Source organism: Podarcis erhardii, assembly GCF_964252035.2.
Source record: "Podarcis erhardii genome assembly, chromosome: 1".
In the NCBI taxonomy this organism is placed as follows: domain Eukaryota; kingdom Metazoa; phylum Chordata; class Lepidosauria; order Squamata; family Lacertidae; genus Podarcis; species Podarcis erhardii.
The window spans coordinates 34,467,589-34,479,856 of record NC_138497.1 but is presented as its reverse complement, the minus strand read 5'-3'; the positions used below and the strand labels follow the sequence as shown (position 1 = coordinate 34,479,856).

General features: G+C 38.8%; 1 protein-coding gene across 10 annotated transcripts in view; it reads right to left on the bottom strand.

The window, feature by feature from the left end:
* RALGAPA1 (Ral GTPase activating protein catalytic subunit alpha 1) overlaps positions 1 to 12,268 on the bottom strand; it is a 122,685-nt gene that overhangs the window by 14,232 nt on the left and 96,185 nt on the right. For all 10 annotated transcript variants that reach the window (XM_081857402.1, XM_081857405.1, XM_081857407.1 and 7 more), the window contains one exon: positions 11,848 to 11,975. In XM_081857402.1, the coding sequence (XP_081713528.1) occupies positions 11,848 to 11,975 (128 nt within the window). The remainder of the gene's footprint in view (positions 1 to 11,847; positions 11,976 to 12,268) is intronic.

Genomic DNA, 12,268 nt, shown 5'->3' with positions numbered 1-12,268 from the left:
AAAGTCTGTTTGAATGGGTAAAACGCTTTATGAAAAGCAGGGTGGAGACACCTACCTACTTTTAAAATGCTCCTGTTTCAGAGGTCTCTAAATGAAACCTTTTAAGGTTTAGTATATATATATATATATTTAGTACGTATACACAAATAGGACAGAAGTGAAGTTATTATTAGTATTAATATTATTTATTAAATTTCTATCCTGTCCTTCACTCGGAAGATGATAGGTTTACAACATGAAAATACAAAATGGGAACACAAAATGCATGATAAAACCAAAACAAACTAATAACCTCCCTCCCACAAACATATCTGAAAAGCCAATGCCCTTTCAAAGTTAATGCCTTTGATGTGATTGTGTTTGCACCTTGAGCTCCACAGAAAGGATGTACACAGCATCTTGGGAGTTGCTGACTATCTTCTCTTACAGAGGAAAAATGCTTTGGAAAGCTTATCTAAGAGAAGACAAAATACAATGCTTCCTTGCTAGCGTTCAGGAAAAACGGGCAAGAATTTTGCAAGTTCTCCCTTCATAAGTGTAAGTTTCTGGGCACCCAGTGTTGGTCCAACAAAACCCTTGCATACTGAAAAACCTCCATTTAAGCACCAAAACAGCATGGCCTTGAAGTACATATGAAGGTAGCCAAAGTCAATCTTATCCTTATTCCACACACTTCACATACTACAATCTAAACAACAAAGTGGGTAGCATTACAGATTCTAAAAGCCATCTGTCTTGTGACCTTAAGTTCAGAGCTTGACTTCGTGTTCTGCTTTGGGATGCTCTTTTAGCTTATAGCTGGTGTAGAAAGGCCTGTTTATCACCTGATGGGGAAGAAGCATATTTTTGCTTTATAGTGTAGGGTTGCATATAATTTAAATTACCGCATTGGTTTATCGTCTGCTGCAAGAACAAGATGGGCTGAAAACACCCTCTCAACAATACCACCCATGCTATACATTTTAAAAAGCAGAGGCTGGCATATAAGGATGTCCAGGAGGAAAATAACAGACGAATTTTCAGGAACCACTTCCAACCAGCGACATTTTCTTTCCCAGTTCCTGAGTATCTTCCAGAAGTGGGACGGACCCAAAATATTTTGCTGCCTGATGTGGAGAAACAGTTATTATTCCCCGCTCCTCTGCATCAATGTGCATAATACCCCATCAAATTACTTTGGCCCCTGAGGTAGAAAATCACCGAAGGACTCCGCTCCTTCCATAGCAGTAAAAATACAACAATAAATTAATTAAACTAACAATTTGCTGCCCTCTCATGATATCTGAAATCAGGTGAGGTGGTCGCCTCATTCTGCCTAATAGTACGACTGGCTCAGAGTTTGGGTATAATAGCAACTTGTGAAAGGAGTAACTTGTTAAACAATGCTTGTAATAATTCACATCTCTCTTCCTATCCTCTGCTTCCCCTCATCTGCTTCTTTTCCATACAAGTGATATACACCCAATTTCATTTGTTTTAGATATTTCTAAAACTCTCTTCATAAAATTAATTCGAATACAATTTAAAATCCAAAATGCAGTGATAAAATATACAAGAGGAAATATTTTGGATCCAATAACAGGTGACATTTTTGTTTTGTTTTTAATTTAAAACAATAGTAAATTATACATGCACAGGCTGCAATCCTATACATACTCACCTCAGGATAAGTCTAATTAAATTTAATGGGACCTCTTAGTTAGATATATGCATAACTGCACTATTATACTTGAAAGCAGATGCCCTGGCTATTTCATTTTTGCTAAGTGTTTAATTATGCATTTTCAGCTTCAGGAATCTTATTGACTGAATAGATGCTGAAATAATTGCAATACTAAATTTAACAAATCAGGAAGCAAACCTATATCCTATCCTATGTTGTTGTTTTTTAAAAACACAATACTTCTGTGATTGTTTTACAAATGCAAATATTATGCACACTTACCTGGGAAGAAGCTCACTGAACCCAGTGGGCATTATTTTTGACTAAACTTGCATACGAGTGGGCTTTAAGATAGTGCTCCTAAACCAATTTTAATTTTTGCCTCCCAGAGAAATTTGTCAGAAAATGATTCACTGTAGTATTACCAAATACTACTGTTTGTATTACCAAAAACCTAAATTTTGAGATGAATTCTTCTAAGAATAGCCTGACCTCATACAGCAATGACAAGTGTAGTTCTGTTTTGTTTCATCAGGCTAAATAACTAATTCCTTCATTACCATCCATGAAGGAAAGTTGTAACCCAACTGTTTGTAACCAACTCAACTGCTGGGCTGCAATCCATTCCTACAATCGTATTACTAAGTTTATATTGTTTACACTGAGTCTCAAATTGGGAGGGGTGGCTAACACCCCAGAGGACAGGATCACACTTCAAAACGACCTTGACAGATTAGAGAACTGGGCCAAAACAAACAAGATGAATTTTAACAGGGAGAAATGTAAAGTATTGCACTTGGGCAAAAAAAATGAGAGGCACAAATACAAGATGGGTGACACCTGGCTTGAGAGCAGTACATGTGAAAAGGATCTAGGAGTCTTGGTTGACCACAAACTTGACATGAGCCAACAGTGTGATGCGGCAGCTAAAAAAGCCAATGCAATTCTGGGCTGCATCAATAGGAGTATAGCATCTAGATCAAGGGAAGTAATAGTGCCACTGTATTCTGCTCTGGTCAGATCTCACCTGGAGTACTGTGTCCAGTTCTGGGCACCACAGTTCAAGAAGGACACTGACAAACTGGAACGTGTCCAGAGGAGGGCAACCAAAATGGTCAAAGGCCTGGAAACGATGCCTTATGAGGAACGGCTAAGGGAGCTGGGCGTGTTTAGCCTGGAGAAGAGGAGGTTAAGGGGTGATATGATAGCCATGTTCAAATATATAAAAGGATGTCACATAGAGAAAGGAGAAAGGTTGTTTTCTGCTGCTCCAGAGAAGCGGACACGGAGCAATGGATCCAAACTACAAGAAAGAAGATTCCACCTAAACATTAGGAAGAGCTTCCTGACAGTAAGAGCTGTTCGACAGTGGAATTTGCTGCCAAGGAGTGTGGTGGAGTCTCCTTCTTTGGAGGTCTTTAAGCAGAGGCTTGACAACCATATGTCAGGAGTGCTCTGATGGTGTTTCCTGCTTGGCAGGGGGTTGGACTCGATGGCCCTTGTGGTCTCTTCCAACTCTATGATTCTATGATTCTATGAATTAAGATACAAGCCTGACACCTGGTACTTCTTCATTTTAGTCCCACGGGCTGTGAGATAATTCAAAATCCATAACAGGTGCCACGGCAGTACAAATGGAGTCCCAGTAATAGACACTGGTGTCAGATAAAATCCAGAACATATTGAGACGTAGCTACTTGACACATATTTGTGAGGGGGGAGGTGGTAGTAAAAATATTCCAGTATCTTTCACAGCTCCTTTTTAGTATTAACTTCTTTTATTACAATAGGTTTTATAACCACAGAACGTGATCCCATGCCTTACATTGTTATCTCTATGAACCAATTTGGGCTGCAATCTGAAATAACAAATTAGCAAGTAGTTCTATTGATTTAATTAATATGAATCACATGACTATAAGTGATTTTAGGACTGCATCCTAAAAACAAAAACAAAAGATGCACATAAGGTTACATAAACCATTGTAATATACCGTAGATTGTTTTCATTTAATAGATTTATTAGCCACCTTCCAAAACACCGTAAACACTTGCAGCATCCCATAAGTTAAAGGCCATGAGGTGAATGAGATTGCCAATGCTACCAAGTGAGCCTGCTTTGTCAGTAAGGACCAAAGGCAGAAAAAAAAACCTGCGCCACCCAAGCCCAACCTGTCAAGCTAACACAAAAAGATACCATGACCAATGGTACTGAAAGCTGTTGACAGGTCCGGCAGAATCAAGGCTGTTCCTAACCCATAAACAGGTCAGAAACCACACTGAAATGGATCAAAAGAATCTATTTCATGACCGCCTGCAGCTGACTTTGCTTAAGAACGGTACAAAAGAAACTGGACTTTCTTGCAATCCAAGAAAGTCATCCTGTTCATGCAAGGACTTCTACTTACATAACAGAAGTTCCCCTCCCTTTCCTCACCTAGGCACCCCAAACCTGCTACAGAGAGTTGGGGGACCCCTCAGAAGAGATATTGGAGTGGCCATAAAGATACAACAATAAATATCAAGGACCATAGGGCCCAATTTTGATTTCTTCAATATAGGTCCTTTTCAATAAATACCTTTTTCAAGGCAGTAGGAACTACTCCTTCCTTCAAGGAAACAATGATATCTAAGGTCTATAGAACAGGTGTGGGAAACTGGATCCTTACCCCTGCCCCATGGGCTAGGTTTTGCAGTTGGGTGGGGCTGCCTCACCTGTCAGTCACTTAACGTCAACGTGCTGACCCATTCCATATACATCCCTGCATTTTACAAGCCCTGACATGATGCAAAGAGCTGTGCACAAGGCTTTTCAGGTGCTGCTGGTCAGCTGTAAACTTCCTATCATCATCGTCATTAACATCATCATCATCATTTCTACAGCACTTTAAATTTTGAAGGTGGAAAAAACTCAAAGCAGTTTACTACCTACATTAAACTATTAAACAAAACAACCCCGGATGAAACATTACTGAAGAAAGTCAAATATAAAGTTTTGGCCCAGCTGCACCTTTATACGTTGAGCAGGTGGGTGTGGCTCACCTAAAACAGCCTCATGGGCCAAACTAGAAGATCTGGTGTGCCGAATTAAGCTTGGGGCTAGAGCAGGCATGGCCAGACATGGCCCTCCAGATGTTTTGGGACTACAACTCCCATCATCCCTAGCTAACAGGACCAGTGGTCAGGGATGATGGGAACTGTAGTCCCAAAACATCTGGAGGGCCGAGTTTGGCCATGCCTGGGCTAGAGGTTCCTAACTGCTGCCATAGAAGAAGCTCAGTGACTCTTTCTTTCTCAACTTCCCATCTGGGTGAGCTTGGCTGATTTCCCCCACAAGAGCCTAGGTAGAGCTGAAGGCTGCTCTGTGAAGAGGAAACTTCTCCCATGGCTCAGACATTGGCAGGTCTTCACGTAAGGCAGAAGTGTGTGTTTGTGTGAGTGAGAGAGTGGGTGAGTGAGAGAAGGGGAAATGTGGCTTGAAGAGTATAAAGTAGGTAAAAAATGAGGATTAAAAAGAAGACGACTTGAAAAGATTTTGCTTCAACCAATCTAAGCCACACAAGTATTCTATTTTATTGAATATGCACACTGACAGAAGACCTTATTTGTGTGGGGGGGGGGGGAGAAGAGGGATCAGAAATTTTACAGTGGGCAATTACTTAAGAGCTATCTGTATCTAAATGTGCAATAATTTGATTACATTTCTATTTAATATTGTAATGATCAAGAATACAAAATAGTGATTTTATTAGGAGAGAAAGCAGTAACAATGCACAGCAAACCATCATTTAAGACTGTGTCACAGTATCTATGATAAGCTGCATATTGGTTTAAACTAATGCACTATATGCCTCCAGGGAACGGCAGGTTCAGAGACTGGATTTTAACATCAGAATCTATCCATTAATCTTGACTTAAATATAATCTACACTGCTGTATAAGGAAGAATGGACATTCAATGAATTACCATTATGAAATACAGCATTAATATATTTTCTCAGTAATTGGAGCAGAAACTGTACTTTGACCACTGCTTACTCTTTCTAACCCTCTAAAATATGTTTGACTAACCTGTGGATGTTGTTGGACTAGAGTTCCCATCACCACTGGCCATGCTAATGGGCCATGAGGCTAATGGAAACTGGAGTTTAACAATATCTAGCAGGTTCCAGGTTAGCCACCCCAGCTTAAACCAAACAGATGGAGTGGATGTGAAACATGTGAATATTAGCACAGACTATCCAAGCTCTACCACTTAGAACCTAAGCATAAAATTATATGAATTACAGCTACACAAGTAAATCTATGTAGGCTTGATCAGATGATAACTTTGAACATCTGTGCTTCTCCCAAAATAAGATCTTGTGTGAGCCAACTCCAGAGGACCATTCCCTCTACCACAAATATTTTATTGTTTTCACTTATTTATGCAAGAAGCAACAATCAGTATTCAACATTTTAACATGAAACTGAAGGGAGATAAAAGACCAACGTAAGAACATAATGAATATTGAAGATCCAGAACTTCGCAGCAGTATTTGTGTTTAACAGGTAGCACTCTATGGATCCTACTGTAGGTGATACAACGGCAAAACCATTAAAGGTTAATCTACATTAAATTATAAGTCTATTAATGTAACTTTGCTCCACGTACAAAATCCTTATGCTGTGTCCTTTTATGATTATTGTAATTGGTTATTATAGTTTATTTGTGTGTATGTGTATGTATAAAATGATTAATATAAAAGCCTTATTGGGCAGTTGTTCAAGAATGGTGCTTTTGTGTTTATTATTAAAACTGGTAGCCTATATGGAAGAACAGTGTAAATATATCAACTCGAGATCATTCCCCATCTTTCCTTGGAGCACCAATTAGCAAAGCGACCCCCTTTCCCCCTCCTCCCTAAAGCTGTCAAGCTGTTCAGAATAGTTTGTAACATGACAATAGTACTATTGTGAACAGGGTCTGGGCTTCCTTCCCACAGAGAGTTAAAATGGGCAGTTCCTGTTGCCCATGATTGGTGTCCAGTGAAACAATACACAACCAGGTTTTATCAGCTCCACGCCAAAAAAGTGAAGCCAGGGAACCCAAGCCTTCATATCATGCTGAAACATATGCCAACCCGGCTGGCCCCAAAGGTTTATCGCTGAGAATCAGGATCCATCATGTCCCCTGTGAAATTTCACCTCACATACCTTCTGTGAAATGCATGGCTTTGCTGAAAATTGAACCTTTTCACAATTAGCAAGAACAGATGGATGGATGGAAACTGTGGTTTGGCAACCAGAATTAAAAGATTTCAAAAGCCCGTACTGGTAATAAGTAGAAGTGCTTCAAGCAAAAGGGGTGAATCAGTGACCTTTGTCCTTATTTTTTAATATAATGATGTTAAAAGAAATACATTAAAAACAACATCATTAAGTTCTAACAGCAATATTAAAAGGCAATAACAGTATTAAAACTTCCTATATTTTGCTGAAGTTTTCATGTGAAAAATAAAATGAGCACAAATGCACATTTTAGATTATTCAAATGCTCTTAAAATGGCGCACTAAAATGTAGCACATTCATAATACATTCTTTAGAAAATGTTCTATTCTGTTTTCTCTAAGCAACACTGGGGCAAAGCAGGTGTAATGATTTCTCATGCAGTCAGTATTTTCCAAATATTGTGCAATTCTTCCCTCAAAAAGATTTTAAACTAATCTAGTACAACATTCAATCTTGCGCATTTCACTTTAGAAAAACCCTTGGTAATTGTAGGGATATTTGGATGTGGTGTTTAAGAAGAATAAACATTACAAAAACATGTTGAAACAAGGTTTTTGTGGGGGTTTTTTACACACACACACACACACACACACACACACTGCTTAGCAATGGAGCAAAGATTGCAGACTACCTCTCTACTTTGTGAATGGCAAATTAGATGAGTACAACAAATCAATGTTACTTCATTTTTTTTATTCTTTAAAATCTTTTGCTTTCTCAGTAGAAAAAAACCCCACAGATTTTCTGCTTGTACAGCGGGGAGCACTCTGTGATTACTTTATTTATTTCTACCTATCTAAAATGTTTCATTCTGAGCACGAGCCATGGGAGACCGGGGGGCGGGGGGCAGAAGAGGGGAGGGAACACAAAGCATAAAACATTTACGTGGCCCTTACCCAACAGTGCAGCAAGCACACATATACGGATAATCAATGTAGAAATCCCTAAATAATTGTAATAAGGCATAGGTGGACAATCTATATGGCAAGCATTAATACAAGAGTTTAAAACCAATCACAAATGTCTACTCAATCAGTAGTCTAGTGCTTAAAATCAAAGGCATTTAAAGTGATGCTTTGGAATTAGTCATTATTAAAAAAAAACAAAAAAAAACCCTGCTCTTTCAACAGGTAACTAATAAATGGCTGAGAACAAGCCTACACTACACCTAAGGTCCAATTGTTAGGCAGAACACTGCCTACCCATGCTCCCTAGTGCTGTATTTTACCTCTAATTGCATGATCAAGCCAATAAATTGGTCTCGAGGGACAAAAAAAAGGACTATAAAGTACCTACCATGACAAAACTGGAGGCTGCAAGAAAATGCACTTCAGAAACAAGTAAGGCATGACAAGACAAATGAAGAAGAGGTTTCAAAGCCTGAAAGACAGTCATCAATACTGACAGATTACTGTAATTCTGGCTGTCAGGGCGATCGATTTAGGCAGCATATGCCAATCAATATACTCTTGTAATTTACTGAGCAGCATTAGGTACATAGTTAGCCAAGATGTGCCCAAGATAAGTCTCAGACTACTTTTAATGAGCACAAATCACACAATTTATGCTTTGGAATCTCAGAACTATTTAGTGGGTATAAAATAGCTGACACATCTATATAATTATTGGCACAAAGTAAGTCTAAATCTTTTTAGAATTTTCATTATTCTGAGGCTTACAATGCATCACCTGTGATTATATTTTTCCAAATTATCTCTGTTTCTAGGTAACTGTGAAAAAGATATTGGTTATCAGTGTTTAAAATATATAAGTTTACAGCTACTTCATCTGCCCACAGTATTAAAAACCCACAGTGTTTCAGTATCTGTTTTATAATCATAATCAGATGTAGAAATTAAAGCAAAAGAAAAGCTGCAAGTAAAAACTCAACAAAAGGATGCAAGTAAAAACTCTTGCATGTGAAAATCTGTTATCAGGATGGTCACATATTAAGTATCATATTATGTTTAGAGCACTGAAATTTTATTATTCAGTTAACATACCAATTCAGGAGCCCCTAAAGTTAGTACTGCATGAATATTAGGAAAAACTGCAAATGCTTGACACACACCTCTTACTAACCACAAAACTTCCAAGCCTCAAAGTGATGTTACTGCTAACAATCTTTCACCAGTCTTAGACAGGAAAAAAATGGGAAAGGGGCAAATTAGCTTGCAGTGCTTGGCAGATCAACAGATAGCATATGCAATTGCTATCTCTCAAATGTGATTTTAGGGACGCGGGTGGTGCTGTGGGTTAAACCACAGAGCCTAGGCTTTCACCTTTGGTGGACGTGCCCAAGGATCAAGGCTTTCTGGGAAATGATCTATAATGAAATGAAAAAGGTATTTAAATATACCTTCCTGAAGAAACCAGAGGCCTTTCTCCTGGGCATGGTCGGCCAATTGGTGCCAAAGAAGGACAGAACTTTTTTTATGTATGCCACAACAGCAGCAAGAATACTTATTGCAAAATACTGGAAGACACAAGATCTACCCACTCTGGAAGAATGGCAGATGAAGGTGATGGACTATATGGGACTGGCAGAAATGACTGGCAGAATCCGAGACCAGGGAAAAGAGTCGGCGGAAGAAGACTGGAAGAAATTTAAAGACTATACTATTTACAGAAATATTGTAAAATTAATGAATGTTAGAATGATGTTGGACAGAAATTAAGTGGTTCCCAGCTGTAATGCTTAAGAGAATATGAAAAAAAGGTTTAGAAATAAGTAAAAACTAATGGTGAGGATTTGCTGAACTAACAATTTGAATTGGAATACAAAAAAGGGAGGTATGAGGAGGTCTGGAAAATAAGTTAAAAGAAAATAAGTAATGGAAATTTTATGTGTTTTTAATTGTTTTTATTTTTGTATTTTTTGCCATTTTTTCTTTTTTTTACATTGTATTATTTTTGAAAACTTTAATAAATATTCTATAAAATAAACCACAGAGCCTAGGGCTTGCCGATCAGAAGGTTGGCGGTTCGATTCCCCGCAACGGGGTGAGTTCCCGTTGCTCAGTCCCTGCTCCTGCTAACCTAGTAGTTCGTAAGCACATCAAAGTGCAAGTAGATAAATAGGTACTACTCCGGCGGGAAGGTAAACGGAGTTTCCATGCGCTGCTCTGGTTTGCCAGAAGTGGCTTAGTCATGCTGGCCACATGACCCGGAAGCTGTACGCTGGCTCCCTCGGCCAATAAACCCCAGAGTTGGTCACGACTGGACCTAATGGTCAGGGGTCCCTTTACCTTTACCTTTAAATGTGATTTTATTTGGGTATGGGATCAAGACTCAAAGGGTCTCTTTGGCTGAATAAGACTATTATCAATAAGAAAATGAGAGGTCTGGAGGGTGGCAACATAAGAAGGGGCCTTTTCTGCAGTGGCTCCCTGTTGTGGAATGCTTTTTGTTTTATTATGCATTTTGTGTTCTCATTTTGTATTTTTATGTTGTGAGCCACCCTGTAATCTTCGGATGAAGGGCGGTATACAGATTTAATAAATACAATAAATAAAACAGGGGGTAGGTGGGGGGAATTAGATTATTAGCAGCATTTCTTGAATTTTAATAAGATAAATGAAGTTGCGCAGATCTACCAAACTATTTTATGTCGCATTGCTAAGGCATAGACAGGTTCCTCTAAGAAGGTAGATAGAAGGACAAACACAGCCCCACAGATAAGCAGATACATGTAGATGTATTTTATAATGTATGTTGGTTATTTCTAAGCAATTTTCTCTTATGTTTCTCCTCAGCAAGAAGAAGAAGCACATCCTGGTCTCCCTTTACCCATCTCATTCATCAACAACATGGCAGATAATGTCCTCCCATACCCATTTCCCTGGAGTCACCAAGTGAAATCCAACAGCGTTTGTGTGTGCGCCGATAAGCTACGGCTGCTGCACTAGGAATTCTTCTTCCTCTCCTGCCCAGTGCAGTCTTTTGAATGCACCTGAAAACTGCTCTGAAGGTCAGGAGCTGGATGCAGATTTGGGGGAGGGGATGTTGTGGGGTCTGTGCGTGTGTAGATTTTTGTTTGGGGGCGAGAAGGATGATGAAGTCCCATTGTGAGAGTGGAAGTCTGCTCACTTGACACCAGATTTCTCCCATTAATGTGAATGCCGTCTGACTGCTGTACATAGGATGCAAGACATCTGCCTATTTTAATCAACATTTCCTTTACAAAGTATACGGCATTGGTTTTAAATGAACTGACTTACCTCATGTTTTCATTTCAACGTATGCTGATTTGCTATTGAACACTTCCTGAACAAAACAGTACCACTGTTTCCAGACTTCTCTACAAAAATATGCAGTCATGTTGGTGTTATAACAGCTTAACATCCCATGTGTGTCACACAATCATGCACACACCTCTCCTCGGTCAACAAAAGTACAGTTTAGGATTATGAGAAAGAGTGTAGTCTTCCCTAGGGAGCCTTGTTACTCTGGCATGGGTGTGAGGGGTTTAGTGGTACATCTAAACCAGTTCACTCTTTCTCTGGTGGGTGGGAAAAAGCTGCAATTCCTTTTGCAACAGGGAATTAAAATGGCACAGTCTTTTCCACCAATGACAATATGCCTAACGAAAGGAGAAGGCTATTATTATAAAATTAGTATTGCAGGAAAAAAAATATGTCAACAGTACTTCTACTACAAACATATCTTTAAGTACTGTTAATGCATTAATCCAGTTGAGCTTTATATTTTATTTCTATTGAATATTTTGTTACCCTTGTGCTTGTGCTTTTTGTTTTTTTCACAAAACCCCTGCTCTTATTGAACTCTTCAATATCAATCATGGGGTGAAGAATAATCCTTGATGGATTTATTGAAAATAAGTCCCACTGTGTTCATGGGGTCTACTTTCGGGTAGATGTGCACAGGATTGTAGTCTTACTTAAAAGGATACAAGTTTTGGTATAATGGAATGAGTGACTTCAGTGCTCTGCTTGCGTTTATAGCTGTTGCACGAACCATAATAGGAAGAATTTTTCCATTCACAATAGCACCATCAAACAATGGACCAAAGAATGGGACCTGAATCAGGAAATTGAGAAAGCCGGCCATTAAATCATTCTTTTCTATAACAATTAGCAATCAGCATTAACAAAGGATTGCTCAGCTAGATCATTCTTCTCACCTTCAGTTAATCATAGTAGTTATTCAAAATACTCTAGGAGATGCTGCACCTTATAAAAGTATACCGATATGATCACTTGATATTATCAGCGAAAAATAATCCTTCTCCTTATTTTGCTTTAATAACCATTTGAATAATTTACCTCATTCAGGCTTAGTTTAATGCCAAAACCAAATAATGATCACGAATG